Source organism: Carassius gibelio, chromosome A11 (assembly GCF_023724105.1).
Source record: "Carassius gibelio isolate Cgi1373 ecotype wild population from Czech Republic chromosome A11, carGib1.2-hapl.c, whole genome shotgun sequence".
NCBI lineage: Eukaryota > Metazoa > Chordata > Actinopteri > Cypriniformes > Cyprinidae > Carassius > Carassius gibelio.
This window is the reverse complement of record NC_068381.1, coordinates 9184880-9198433: the sequence shown is the minus strand read 5'-3', so window position 1 is coordinate 9198433 and position 13554 is coordinate 9184880. Positions and strand designations below refer to the sequence as shown.

At 38.5% G+C, this 13554-nt stretch overlaps 1 protein-coding gene across 2 annotated transcripts in view; it reads left to right on the top strand.

Annotated features, from left to right (window-relative positions):
* LOC128022247 (ephrin type-B receptor 2) overlaps positions 1-13013 on the top strand; it is a 146727-nt gene extending 133714 nt beyond the window's left edge. For both annotated transcript variants that reach the window (XM_052609598.1, XM_052609599.1), the window contains exons 12-16: positions 1095-1310; positions 1405-1554; positions 4055-4248; positions 7102-7257; positions 8073-13013. In XM_052609598.1, the coding sequence (XP_052465558.1) occupies positions 1095-1310; positions 1405-1554; positions 4055-4248; positions 7102-7257; positions 8073-8181 (825 nt within the window). In that variant the 3' untranslated portion in view covers positions 8182-13013. The remainder of the gene's footprint in view (positions 1-1094; positions 1311-1404; positions 1555-4054; positions 4249-7101; positions 7258-8072) is intronic.
* The last annotated feature ends 541 nt before the right edge of the window (positions 13014-13554 follow it).

Genomic DNA, 13554 nt, shown 5'->3' with positions numbered 1-13554 from the left:
TCAAGTCGGCTTAATGTGGGGGAAGGGTTTGAATGTGGCACATGCTGCTCAGAGGAGGAAGGGTTTGCATGCGACACAAAATGAAGACATCTTGTAGTTCTTTCATCCAGTATCCATTGCTTTCCATCTCTCTCCACTTGACGCGTGCGTGTCTGTCCGCACCACGCCTGCTGCGCTCGTCTCCTCTGATCAGAAGCTGAATGTTGCTTGCCTCATGGCTGTCTGCGGAGGGTCTGCAGATGGAGGCAGCTGCAAGCACAGCTGGGTCAGAAACTGCTGGACCTCCTCATGAGCAAAGGGCTTTCTGACCACCATGGTCAACAGCTGCAAGATTTGCAATGGCCCACATTGATCATCGAATGTCTGATCTAGCATTGCTTAGCATAAACTCTACCAATCCTCACCAGAGCGTTTGCACAGCCAACCCAATCCAGACTTGACTCAAAACACTGTGTTCAGTCTCTACTCTTATCCGACTGGGCATACTCGACATTAACCATGATTTCCACAGCTTTATTCTTACCTATTGCTGTTGTTTGGAATTTATAGGTTGCCCAGAGATAACTGTAACACAATTACTTATTAGGAATGTGCAAAATGCTATTGTTTTTTTATGCACACTTCACCTTTACAAATGCATTTTATAAGAAGTAGGGCTGTGAATCAATTTTCAAGAATTTAAAATTTTTATATAATTAATCATGTTTTTTGTGATTAATTGTGATTTTGATTTAGAGACAAACTTGTAATTATAAATATATTTTCTATATGAATATATTTTAAAATGTAATTTATTTCTGTAACAAAAAGCTGAATTTTTTGCATTCATTACTCCAGTGTTCAATGTCACTTGATCCTCCAGAAATCATTATTATATGTTGATTTGGTGCTAAAGAAACATTTCTTGTCATTATTAATGTTAAAAACATTTGTACTGCATAATATGCTCATAAATATATTTACCCACTGAATCCTTAAAATAAAAAAAAACATAAAATAAGAATATTTTAAATAGTAAAAGGGAGATTTACATCAAGGCCAGTATTACCAATATTTGATGTCTTGACCCATTTATGTTCTGTATTTGTTTACAGCAAAACGATGGGCAGTTCACTGTGATTCAGCTGGTGGGCATGTTACGAGGGATCGCCTCTGGGATGAAGTACCTTGCAGACATGAATTACGTGCACCGGGACCTAGCGGCCCGCAACATCTTAGTTAACAGTAATCTTGTATGCAAGGTGTCCGATTTTGGACTCTCACGGTTTCTGGAGGACGACACATCTGATCCCACCTATACCAGTGCCCTGGTGAGAAGTTTTTTTTATATTTGATATGAAACTTTCATGCAGATTTGTGCTTTGATTTGAGGTGAACTGATGTTTGTGATTTGGGTTTATACAGGGTGGGAAGATCCCTATTCGATGGACAGCCCCAGAGGCCATCCAATATAGAAAGTTTACCTCCGCCAGTGACGTATGGAGCTACGGGATTGTCATGTGGGAAATAATGTCGTATGGAGAGCGGCCATATTGGGACATGACCAATCAAGACGTACGTATCTCACTGCTTACACTACTTTTTGAAAGCAGTTTTGCTGCTTAATATGCTGGATTTTAAAAAAAAAAAAAACTTACCGACCCTAATCTTTGAAGGTGGTGCACATTTATTAGGTGATTTGTTTCATGGTTAAATTTGAATTCCAGGTTATACAATTATAGTTATACAACTCTTTTTACTTTAGTTATTTATTCAATTCTTCCAATTTGTGCTCCAACCTCATAACCTTTTCTAAGCTGCAAATCCCCTATCTTTATAAAGTAAAACTACCAATTTCTTAAAAAACAATTTTCTAATGGTCGTGCCAGAGGCTGTTGGATGGCTGCCGTATTTTAGCGCGTAATAGATGAATGCTGTGCAGCAATGTTGAATCAGAGGCTAGGGTAAACAGCAGAGAGAGCACGTCTTAAATCTGCCCATGTGCTACTCTGTTGTATGTGAGGCCAAACCTCAGACCCCAAACAGCCGCACCAATCATCAAATCAGATTCGCCTCAGAATGCAGAAGAAGACATAAGGATTTCAAGAGATCACATTTTTGGGGTTTAAATAAGAGGTTTGAACTGTATCTGTGTTTATTTTGGAGAACATATGCTCTTGGTGGGTTACGTCATGTGACTTTGATAGTGTCATCAAGCTGTTGTCCTTGTATTGTGTCAAAGGGGATCATTTACTTAGCCTGGTAATACCAAACTTCGCTTTGCTTCGTAGACAGAGTCTGGAAGGGCATAATTGACAAGTGTTTACTTTCTCATGGGGGGGCGCTTGTCTGAAGTTTAAATCATTGGTGCACCCGTAACATAACGTTTGGTTATGACGTGGGGCCAGCTGTTTTTGAGCCAACTGGGAGATGGTTTGCTATCGCAGACTGAGTACAGAAGCGAATTGAAATTGAGCGGAAGTACAAAGTCTGACATAGGCTATCATTACTCACCAAATGCATCTGTCACAAAGGCTACCACAAAAAAATCAACTGTATTTCACACTCACTTCCTGTTGAATAAAATGATTATTTCACATGCAAAGCACGGTGCCACGTTAAACAGTCCCTGCCCTTGAAGAAAGCTCCCTTTTCTAGCATCCCTCTGGGTGGCTGGGAAAAGGCAAATTATGGGTCCAGATAATGAAAATAGTTTCAAATTGAAAGTGTGAATGCTAATGCGCTAAGAGGGACTGCAGTTATCTTATTAGCAGCTCCAGATAGCGTTGGGTCCTCCCATCGGGCTGGCCGTTTGAATGAGATTAATGAGGCCTTGAATGGTACACCATAATGGCTACGATAATGAGTTGGGAAACGGCGGGTCTCACTCGGGTCCTGCAAGCACTTTTCAATTCGTGGCCATGCATTTCTTTTCTGGCCATCAAGGCCACTTGAAGCACCCTCTTTCATTCAGATGTGACAGTACAGCCGTCGGCTCAGTTCGGATAAATGCTCAGTACCTTTTTTTGCACATTTAGTGATGCTACATAGTTAATTTGCTGGAGATGTATTTAAGTTTTATTTAAGTGACGTTCTTGATTTCCTGTTACAGCTTGCAGCACATTTTCCAAATGTACAATTTAGTCAGCGTGTAGATTACAGGCCATGGGTTAATCATATTTAATCTGACAGATGTTGCATGGATTGAAATGAGTAGAACGGATGGGAGCCAGACTCTTGCTATATGCTGCCAAAAAACTTAGTAACGCTAAGACCGCTCTTTTTTCACATTTGATCAGAGAGGAAACACATGTACTGCCAAATTGTTGTTATCAGCACCTTCATAATCAAGATCTATTAGCTGATTTAGGAGGTATTTAGATAGCAGCTGACTATGAGTGCTTATTTATAGTCTGTCTGTGTGTGTGTGGTTTTGTAAGTGTAAAGGGTGTGTGATCATCTGTGTTTGTGGCCAATGACAAATGGCTTCCTTGTGTCCCCCTAAGACCAAGATAATGATCACAGTGCATTTATGAAGACTGCAGATCAATCCTCTGTCTCCTGTTGTGTTACAACCCCCCTGCCCAGACGCTGGCTCATATCTACTGCCACCTGCCTCACGCCATGCCGACAGCTCCTATCAAAGCAATGATTTATGGCATTTTTTTACATTTATTTAAATTAAATTAATTTAAATCTAATGCATTACACATTATTTAACATTTGAGTTACAGTTCCCGAGAATTTAACTTATCAGCTAATACTGATTAAACATTAGATTATCTTATAATGTTACACATTAATGTTGCCTACAGTATAATTAGGCCTGAGAAACAATAACAGATGTTATATTGTAGAACAGTTTAAATAGTGAGGCAGGCATGTTGCATGGTGCTACTCATGCAGGAGGCCCAAGTTCTAATCTGGCTTGTGTCACTTCCTGAAGCCATCCCTCCCTCTTTCCCACTATCGTTTATCACCTGTCACTGACATTTGGGATGCAACTAGTGTATCTCTCTTCGCCCCTTTTAATAACCACCTCGAGACCCTCACAGATCTGTGTCTCCCTCTGCAGGTCATCAACGCTATTGAGCAAGACTACCGGCTGCCCCCTCCCATGGACTGCCCCAGTGCCCTCCATCAGCTCATGTTGGACTGCTGGCAGAAAGACCGTAACAACCGGCCCAAGTTCAGCCAGATTGTCAACAACCTGGACAAGATGATCCGTAACCCCAACAGCCTGAAGGCCATGACTCCACTCTCATCAGGGTGAGTTGGAAAACAGAGTTCAGTTTGTTTGGATGATCAAAAGCAAATGAGTGAGTGGTTGTAAAACCCAGACAGCATTTTACGTGAAGGGTGTTGCAAAAGATAGGAATCAACTAGTGCTACAACAACTTATCAATAATAACTGATGTATGTAATTGACAATGAGTTTGTGCACTATGCACAGAAAATATCTGTCAGAAACGTCACTTTACAGCTGTGAATAATACATTTATATGGACATGTGGAAAACAGCGGAGTGAGCGGCTGTGGGAAAAACTCACGGATTTCTGTTAAGTAAAGTTCAGTGAACCAGTGTGTGTATCAAACAGACGGCACACAATAATGTAACAGCATAATATTTCTTGTTAGACATTGATAATGTGTAATTGAAAATAACCTACATAGATACAGTCACATTTTTTGTTTTCATTTACTACTGATTACACATTGTTTTGAGGACAACACTGAGTAGGATGTACAATTAAATGTTGTAAATAATGAATCAGAGTATGCAATCCCAGAATGCAGTGCAACAACATAAGTGGAAAAAAAAAAGTGGATTATAATATAAATATTTTACCAAATATATATGTGTGCTATGTTGGTTGATGCATATTAGATCTTCTTTATGACATCAAAATCTGTTGTAACCAATTGTGAATGGAGTTTCTCAAGCATGTTATGTGTAGAGCATTCCAAAACAGTCACTTTCGAGGTTTCCTTTGACTTAGGCTTCTACCTAGAAGGCTGTAGACAGCTGGGCAGCCCACTGGGCTTTGGAACAGGGTGTACATTTAACACTTTGACTCATCTGACACAATTTAACTCAGGCAGAGTAGTGTGCAATAGTCGTTACAATAAATCATATTTATGCAGAAAGATGTTTAAACAAGTTTCTACAGTATTTAGTTTATGGAGACACATTGCCTTTTTGGAAAGCGCTTTAGACACAGATGTGAAACTTTACACTATGGTATGCCATGGCAGCATCAAGGGATTGTAATGATGTTTTCAGTCTAACCGTTGCACATACATAATACTGTATTGTTTGGAGAGAGGTGCAGATCTATCCGTGTTACATGATATATGTGTGGCTACAAAAACAACTTTATTACTCGCTTTGAAGTTTCCTTTTTAAGGTATTTAGTATTTAGATTAGTCTGACTGTCTCACCGTTACACTGAAGTGTATGTCTGTGTGCATGTGTCCTTTTTGCATGCATGGTTCATTTATTTTAGGGGATAATTTTCCGTCTGACCTTTTGCCAGACCTGACTCACTTGCATCCTTCAAGGCATATTTACAAAACCAAATGGAATATGACCTTAAAAGAGCCTTTAAAAAGCCTTCTTCTAAATTATTTCTGTTCTGTTTTCAATTTTTGGTCAATGCTCTGGTTTTACTTCTGATATCAGTGGTGGACTTTATTTATGCTGTGAAGTTATTTATTTTTATTTTATTTTATTTTTTTGGCATTGAATTGCTATTTAAATAAAAACAACTGTGTTTGATAGATCAAATCATTATTAAAGGCTTTAGCCAGTAATACACTTGAAACATTGGTAAATCTGGGAGATGAAGCAACTCTAGTCAGTTTTTTGTGGACAAATGTAAAGTGGCCCAGTTTCTTCTGTCATCACGCTGATGGTGAGAGGCTTGGGTTTTGCGTGCTTCTCACCAGCTCTTTTTGGCCGGAGGCTTATACATTACAGTAATGTTGCTAGAAAGTGCAGTCATCTGGGGACATTAATTACATTTTTTAAGAATTAAGCAGGGCAGAGGATATTTCACACTTAAATTCTTCCCTAAGATCTTTTTTTCCTCTCCAGAGATTGAATTATGTTGACCCAAGAAATAATATAGCTCAGTATTCCCAAGTGTATCACAATTGCCAAAAATATGCACAAGATTTTATTTATTTATTTTCCATTGATGATAATATGCCAAATAACAGTGAACCACGTGTGCTTTAGGAATGTGCCATGTATACCATGGGGGGATTGTAGTAGGAGTATAATGGTTCACTGTAAAAAACGATCCATACCAATTCTCCACCCATGGTTCGGCACGCATTTGCACTGTAGATCAACTTAAATCTTAAAATAACACCATATAAAAAAGAATAGAAAATAGAATTTGGCTAATGTATGTTTCTGTTGATAAAAACATATTCTGTCTTTCCAAACCGACGTCATCACCCGGGTGTTGTTTGCTAACGTGCGCAAGTGAGACCTGAACAGCACACGTTGCTATCTGTGTTTAAACTAAACGCATTTAAGCCTTACCAGTTTAAACACTCAAGAGCCAGAAGATGCTAATCAGAACTCACGCGCACAGTGAGAAGATTTGTTTGCGCGCTTATCCAAATTGTGCTAACTCACTGCATGCAAATATTGAGTTCTTTTTCAAGTCTTGTGCTTGAATGGACAAATTCACACAAACATCATGATGTCAACATGCCATCTCACTTGGTGAGAATCCTAGCAGACTTCATCAGATGAACGTACAGTACAGTATCATTGTACTAGATAAGTGCATTTTCTTAAAGTGACAGCAGGCTATATACCTGCTATCTGTGTTTTTAATGTTAATCAAACAACAAAAGACAAGGAAATCACTCACTGGTCTTGACTGAATAGCTTTTGTCAATTTAACAAGGACTGATCTTCAATTTATAGAGTAAAATATGCAATGGTATTTTACATTTGATTACTTTATTCATTTTCTGTACCTAAAATATATATATATATATGACTGGTGACTTCCAGATTGTAGTGTGTACTTGGTGGTTATTGGTACATTCACAACAGTGTGACTGATCTGTCTCTCAATCTCTTTTTCATTGCCCCTCCAGTGTGCATTTGCCCTTGCTTGACCGCAGTGTGCCTGACTTCTCCAGTTTTAACACTGTGGATGATTGGCTGGACGCTATTAAGATGGGCCAGTACAAAGACAACTTCGCCAATGGCAACTTCACCAGCTTTGACCTCGTTTCCCAGATGACCATGGAGTAAGTGCTATACCTACGAGAGAAAACAGTTCAGAAAACAGCCATGCTTTGATCACTGAGTCAGCAGAACCTCTAGGGGATCTTTGACTCTATTAGCACTGATTGTCAATACCTAGTTTTGTTCTATATTGCACTAAGTTTCTCAGTCTATATATTAGGGTTACACACTATAGTATAAAATTTGCTTCTATTTATTAAAGAATCTTAACATCTATCATGGATTGCACAAAAATATTAAGCAGCATAACTGTTTTCAGCATTAATAATATGATGTTTCTTAAGCAGCTAATCAGCATATTAAAATGATTTCTGAATAATAACGGCTGCTGAATTCCGTTTTGCCATAACAGCTATAAATGACATTTTAAAATACATTAAAATTGAAAAAAGAATTATAAATTGCAGTCTAAAACAATCCCTCAATGATTAGACACTTTATGGATTCAAATAAAAGAATAAATAAAGGTATATTTTCTCATCTTTGTTGCTGGCTGTCAATCACAGTGGAAATGGAAGCCACAGAAGTGCATGCTTAGACTCTTCTCCTCTCCTCACTTCAGCAGTCACCTGGCCAAACCAGACACGCCATGAAAACAAAGGAGGTGTTGTTGTTTTATAGACGCTTGGATTGTGCAACAAACAGAGGATGATACGGATAAAAGAATTTACCGGTTACTCAATCTTGAACTAACATGCTCAGTTTACTTTGGCATCATGTGATGAAGACAGTGAATAAAAATGTGTTACTACAACATTATGGCATATGCTTAAGAGCGCTCGTGTTTAATCTTGCCTCTTTCTGTGTGTGTAAACAGGGACATTCTCAGGGTCGGAGTGACACTAGCGGGTCATCAGAAGAAGATTCTCAACAGCGTTCAGATGATGAGGGCACAGATGAACCAGATCCAATCGGTAGAGGTTTGACCACGTGTCCTGATTAGACTGGGAGGACGAAAAGAGGAGGCAGTGGAGGCCAACGTGAAGGGATGGGGCGGCCACCGCAGACCCTAAGCCTGGTTTTCCTTCTGGACCACCTAGGATATCCACCTGCCCCCTTCTCCGAAACACTCTCGTTCTCCATCTGTGTCATCTGAATCCCCCATTAACCCCCAGACACCCTAATGGGCTCGACTCTGGAAAACTGCGTCTGAAAAATATGGTCACAACACCTGATCGTTTAGCTTTAGCCACCCCCAATCACAGGGTGACCATCAGTCTGCCAGCAATAGGCTCCACCCTGTATTTTCCTTGAATTTTCTTTCCAATTTTCTTCTTTTCTTCTTTTTTTTGTCTTCTTTTTAAAAGAGTTTTTGTAAAGAATTTTTAAAGCTATGAAATCAAGGAATCTATATAAAATATATAGATTGGTGTAAAATTGCAGACTGAATATGGTGGACTGAATCGAAAGGCTACCCTTTAAAAGGGCAATGAAGAAACAGGAATTAAAAGAAGAGAAAAAAACTCGCCCCACAATACATGCTTCTGAGATTTTCTTTCTAATATTTTAGTCTGCTCAATGAATACACATGGGACAACCTGCGGGACCTTAGAACCCCTCGCTGACAGCCGAGGGAAAAGTATGTGGACAACATGAAATGGGACTTCCTTTTGGCAGCCGATTTTTTTTTTTTTAAACTATATCAACATAAACAAACAGACAAATGGAGGGGAAAGAAAATAGTTATAACAGAATTTTTGGTGCAGATTTCTCATTGCTTGGGGGGAGAAAAAATTTAATATTTTACAGATTTCATAAGAGCCTGCCAAACAGAGCATCATCCCTTTGTACCTCGTCCTGTACATATCAGATGCATTTGACTTTGTGAGGTCATCAGTACAAGCCTGATGTAGTCCAACGTTAAGTTTCAGTTTCAGTATAAGATGGATCTACACTGACATTTGATGGATTTTCTTTCATGTGCATGTGTGTAGATGACTTGAGGGGGTCATCTTTTATATTCTTCCTCCTTTTAGTCATGGGCTGAGATGATTTAGTTTGAAAGACGGCGTAAGATATTCTCCCCCGCAGATGCATAAAGGAACATTTTTAGCCTGTTCTTTACATGAACTGCTTACAGAAAAGGACCCCGAGTGCATGTATGCTGTGGTCTTCACATCCTCTATGCTCTTCTTTTATGTTTGGATCCCTGCCGTGTGCGTGCGTGCGTGTTTGCGTAAGGGCCTCATGGAGCTCCAGTTCACAGGAAGCTTGGGTTTGATAAACTTTGCAGATCACTGTGTTGATATGCTTATTTTTTTGCCACCTCAATCATAAAAAAATATGTTTTATAATAAGGTGTTTAGGGGTTTTAATATCTGATAAAGTATGCAGTTAGAGGACATTTTCATAACAGGGAAGTGATTGTCCATTGTGAAGCATAGTTTTATATGTGGATATTGTTATTGTATGATATTTTTGAACTGGTTACATTCACTAATTGGGGCCAAGCTTACATTTGGAGTTTCATAGGACATTTAAATTAAATTAGTGTGTATAGGTGTTATATTATTTTTTACAGAAAATACATCCTACCGTTCTCCATGGTTTGGTACTTCCACAATGCTCTCTGTGATTTTTAACCTCTATGATAGGCGTAAGAACAATAAAACTCTGTATATAATATTCTGAAGCAGAAACGTCCCCCTCAGAGAGAGGTTTTTTTTGAAACTGTTGAATTTGAGTGTACATATTACTATTTTTATGCGTTGGTAAAACTGAATTTATTTTGGACCTTTCGTTTTGTACTAGCTGAGAGATGAGAAGCAGCCGTAGAGATGAACAGGCCAGAGGTATCTTCAACCATGCTGGAGTGTCTATGTGTGTGAATGAGTGTGTTTGTGTGTTTGCACATGCAGGTACGTCCACTTACCAGCATTAAGGTCACTGTGCTTAACAATATACTTCTCGCTCAGCCATCGAGGGGCTCGTTGTACTCCATAACCTCAGGGTTAACATGAATCTGTGTTAAAAGCATGCAGTACTGTGAGGTCAGTTTACTGTAGGTAAGGTCCACGGCTGAATCTCAGAGTGCTGCTGAAGTTCTAAACAGATGGTGTTGACCGTTCTCTGTTCTTCCCATTACATAATGCTTCCATTAGACTGAAGAATCAGTCGTTCAGTGTTTGGGCATGAAACACAGCTTCCAGCAGACAGGCCATCCCAGGTGTGAATTCTTGAGAGATGTAGCCATAAATTCAGATGGCTACTTTCTTCTGTGTCCAGAAAGACGGTAGGATTTTACTTTTTTACGAATTTGAAATACTAAATGGCCCTTAAGTTTTAGCTCTCAGCTTTTCAGTCGTTCTTGGTCACTTTTTTAACACCAGAAGGAGGATACAGGGAGAAAGGAAATGATTTTGGACTTAACACCTTGTCCTTACCAGCAACGTTTAATTTGTCCATCGACACTGAAAACAAAAATTCATTGCAACACTGTCGGAGCCAATTTTTAATGTGTGGTTACACTAACGTTCAAAAGTTTGGGGTCCGTAAGATAAGGCTATATTTTGTTGGTCAAAAGACAGCATTATTGTATTATTATTATAATTTAAAATAACTTCTATTTACTTTAAAATGTAATTTATTTTTGTGATGGCAAAGCTGAATCAATTTTATAAAAAACTGTACAATAAATATTTTTTTCAGGATTCTTTGATGAGTAGAAAGCCTTTAACCTTTACTGTCAGTTTTTTTTTTTTTCAATTTATTGTGTGCTTGCTGAATAAAAGTTATAATTTATCTATTTATCTATATATATTTAAATATCTTAATGAGCCCAAACTAGAATCATAGTGTATGTGGACAAATGAGATTTCACTGTGGGCGGGGCTATCAAGATACTATGTAAATGAATATCAAGAAATTGAAAATATGTTCTGTAAAATAAAATAGTGTAAAATCAACTAAAAACTTAATGTAAACTAAAATAACAGATAACCAAAATAAATACATTTTTTTTTAAATAATTAATTTGATACAATACATTTACATACATGCAAAAACCTTTAAAACACCCATTTTTATGGTATACCATACGTGACATCTTGGTTGCGTTCAGCAGCTGGTTGGGACAAGGAGTGAGTCAGGAAGGTGAGAGACAGATTGAGAGTAAAGAATGTTCTCACATCATAAAACTGCCAGCAGCCACCTTTACCTGTCTGTTCAGCATATCCTCTCAATATTTAATGGCTGCGCAGTATCACTGCTGCACTGTGAAACCTAAGGTTCTGAATCCCTCGTCTTCCTCACAATAACACTGCTTCTGCTTCACCTTCCTAGGACAATCACTGTCACTCAAAGCTCCAGCACACATACCAGGATCCTTACTGCTGTCTAGAAAACCTACAGAAATTCAGAAGTTGAGACACTCATGGCAATATTTAGAGGTGCTGCCCACAAGTTCCAGCATGTTTTAAATCAGCCTAACAGCACATGATTACCGGAGCTTTGAATGAAATCCAGTGTTGAAGGGATACCTTGTGTTCCTGATCCTCATCTTCTTTTCCTTCCAATGAAATTTTGTCCTTTCATAAGTAACGTTTCATGGGTCTGCGCTATTTGCAAAAACAATTTTTTCTTGCATCTTGGCGCTGATGCTCACATGAGTTTCTGGCACTTTGCATCGAGAGATCCGAAGGAACATTAACAACCAATGAGCCTTTCTGTTTTAAGATATTGATATGTTGAAAGATTATGACATGCTTGACATTTGCTACGCATTTTCTTCAATAAACCTGTATTTACATAGAAATAGTTCATCGCGGAGGTCTTGTGTAATTCTGTTTTTCCACCGAATCTTTAACCACTCAAGTTTGTTTCTCAGTAGGGGACTAATTACTTCATACATCTCCCTCTCTCATATGTCATTTAACAGAACACTATGTAGACCACAGACAAATGAGACATGGCATCAAGGGTGTGAAAGAATGTCACGCTGAGAGATTTAAGCACTTCTTATAGTTTTTTCCCCACATGGATTATCACCTTAAATGCATAGCTTCTACCACAGCACAGTTCTTTTCTTCATACAAATGATGGTACATACTGTAGGCATTTTGTAAAACTCAAAACACTTTTTGTTCAGATGGCTTGAGAAAATAGCCAATAAGCTGCCATTATGTGGACATGCAAACTGCAAATGTTCTTTCTGGCAAGCAAAAATGTGATCGGCACAGAACCGTGCACCATTTAAAGATTTTTGTTGAAAGCTGGATGACAGTAAGCTGGGAACAGCATATGCTCGCAGCTACCGCCGAAGCATAATACCAATGCATAACCGTTATTATGATGATTATTTGCGACTGTGAATGAAAATACAAGCTGGCTCCGGCTCACTCTCATTGGTCCATATTTCTGCCTGCATCCTCCAAATATGGTGGGAAGTTCTCAGATAGAAAATGGCTCCCTGAACAGAGCTGTGGTGCCAGTGGGGCCACAGCACCCTCTGCTGTTAGGAAGGCAGTAGTGCATTCTTCCCAAGGTCCATCTGCCCTGCTTTTCATTACAGGGCAGCAGACCTCTCTCTCTTTCTGTCTCTCTCTCGCTAGTCCAAATAGAGCACTGCCCACCTGGACCACTGTGACTGAGATGGGGGGGGTCCTGTTTCGGTGTATAAAATGTACATATGACTGTAACCCTGTGAATGATGTAACAAGTTAATATTGTTATTGGTTTATTTTCTAAAAATTACAAAAAAGAAAAAGAAAAAAAAGCCCAACTTGACTCTCCTCATTAAAACATGAAATGAGATCTGTTATACAGCGTTCTGTGTTTTTTGTGTGTGTGTGTGTGTGTGTGTGCGCGCATGTGTGTGTTAGCCTCTGTGTTTGTTACATTGCACCAGCATCAGCAAAGTCATGGGCTGAATTCCCAGGGAATGCATAATACTAAAAATCTATGGATAGAATACACTATAATTGTTTCAGATAAAAGTGGCTACAAAATATTAAAATTAGTACTTTATGTGTGTGTGTGTGTGCATTGACATGGTTTTAGTGTGGAAAAATATGCTTAAAGAAATAATTACCTGAAACTATGACAATGCAATCAACCCTATAAAAATATATAGATCAGTGATTTAAACTGTTTTACATTTCAAATAATGCACTTACCAGAATAATTAATGTAGGTAATTTATAAAACGATTGCTTTTGAATCTTCAAAAGACTGTCCTCTTTCACTTCTGTTACAAGTGCCTCAACATCACCTCAATATTGTGTTAAAATAAAGATTACTGTAGTCAATTTTAAAAGAACTTCTATTTGTTTCCATCTACAAATATTTCATGTTTAATTCAC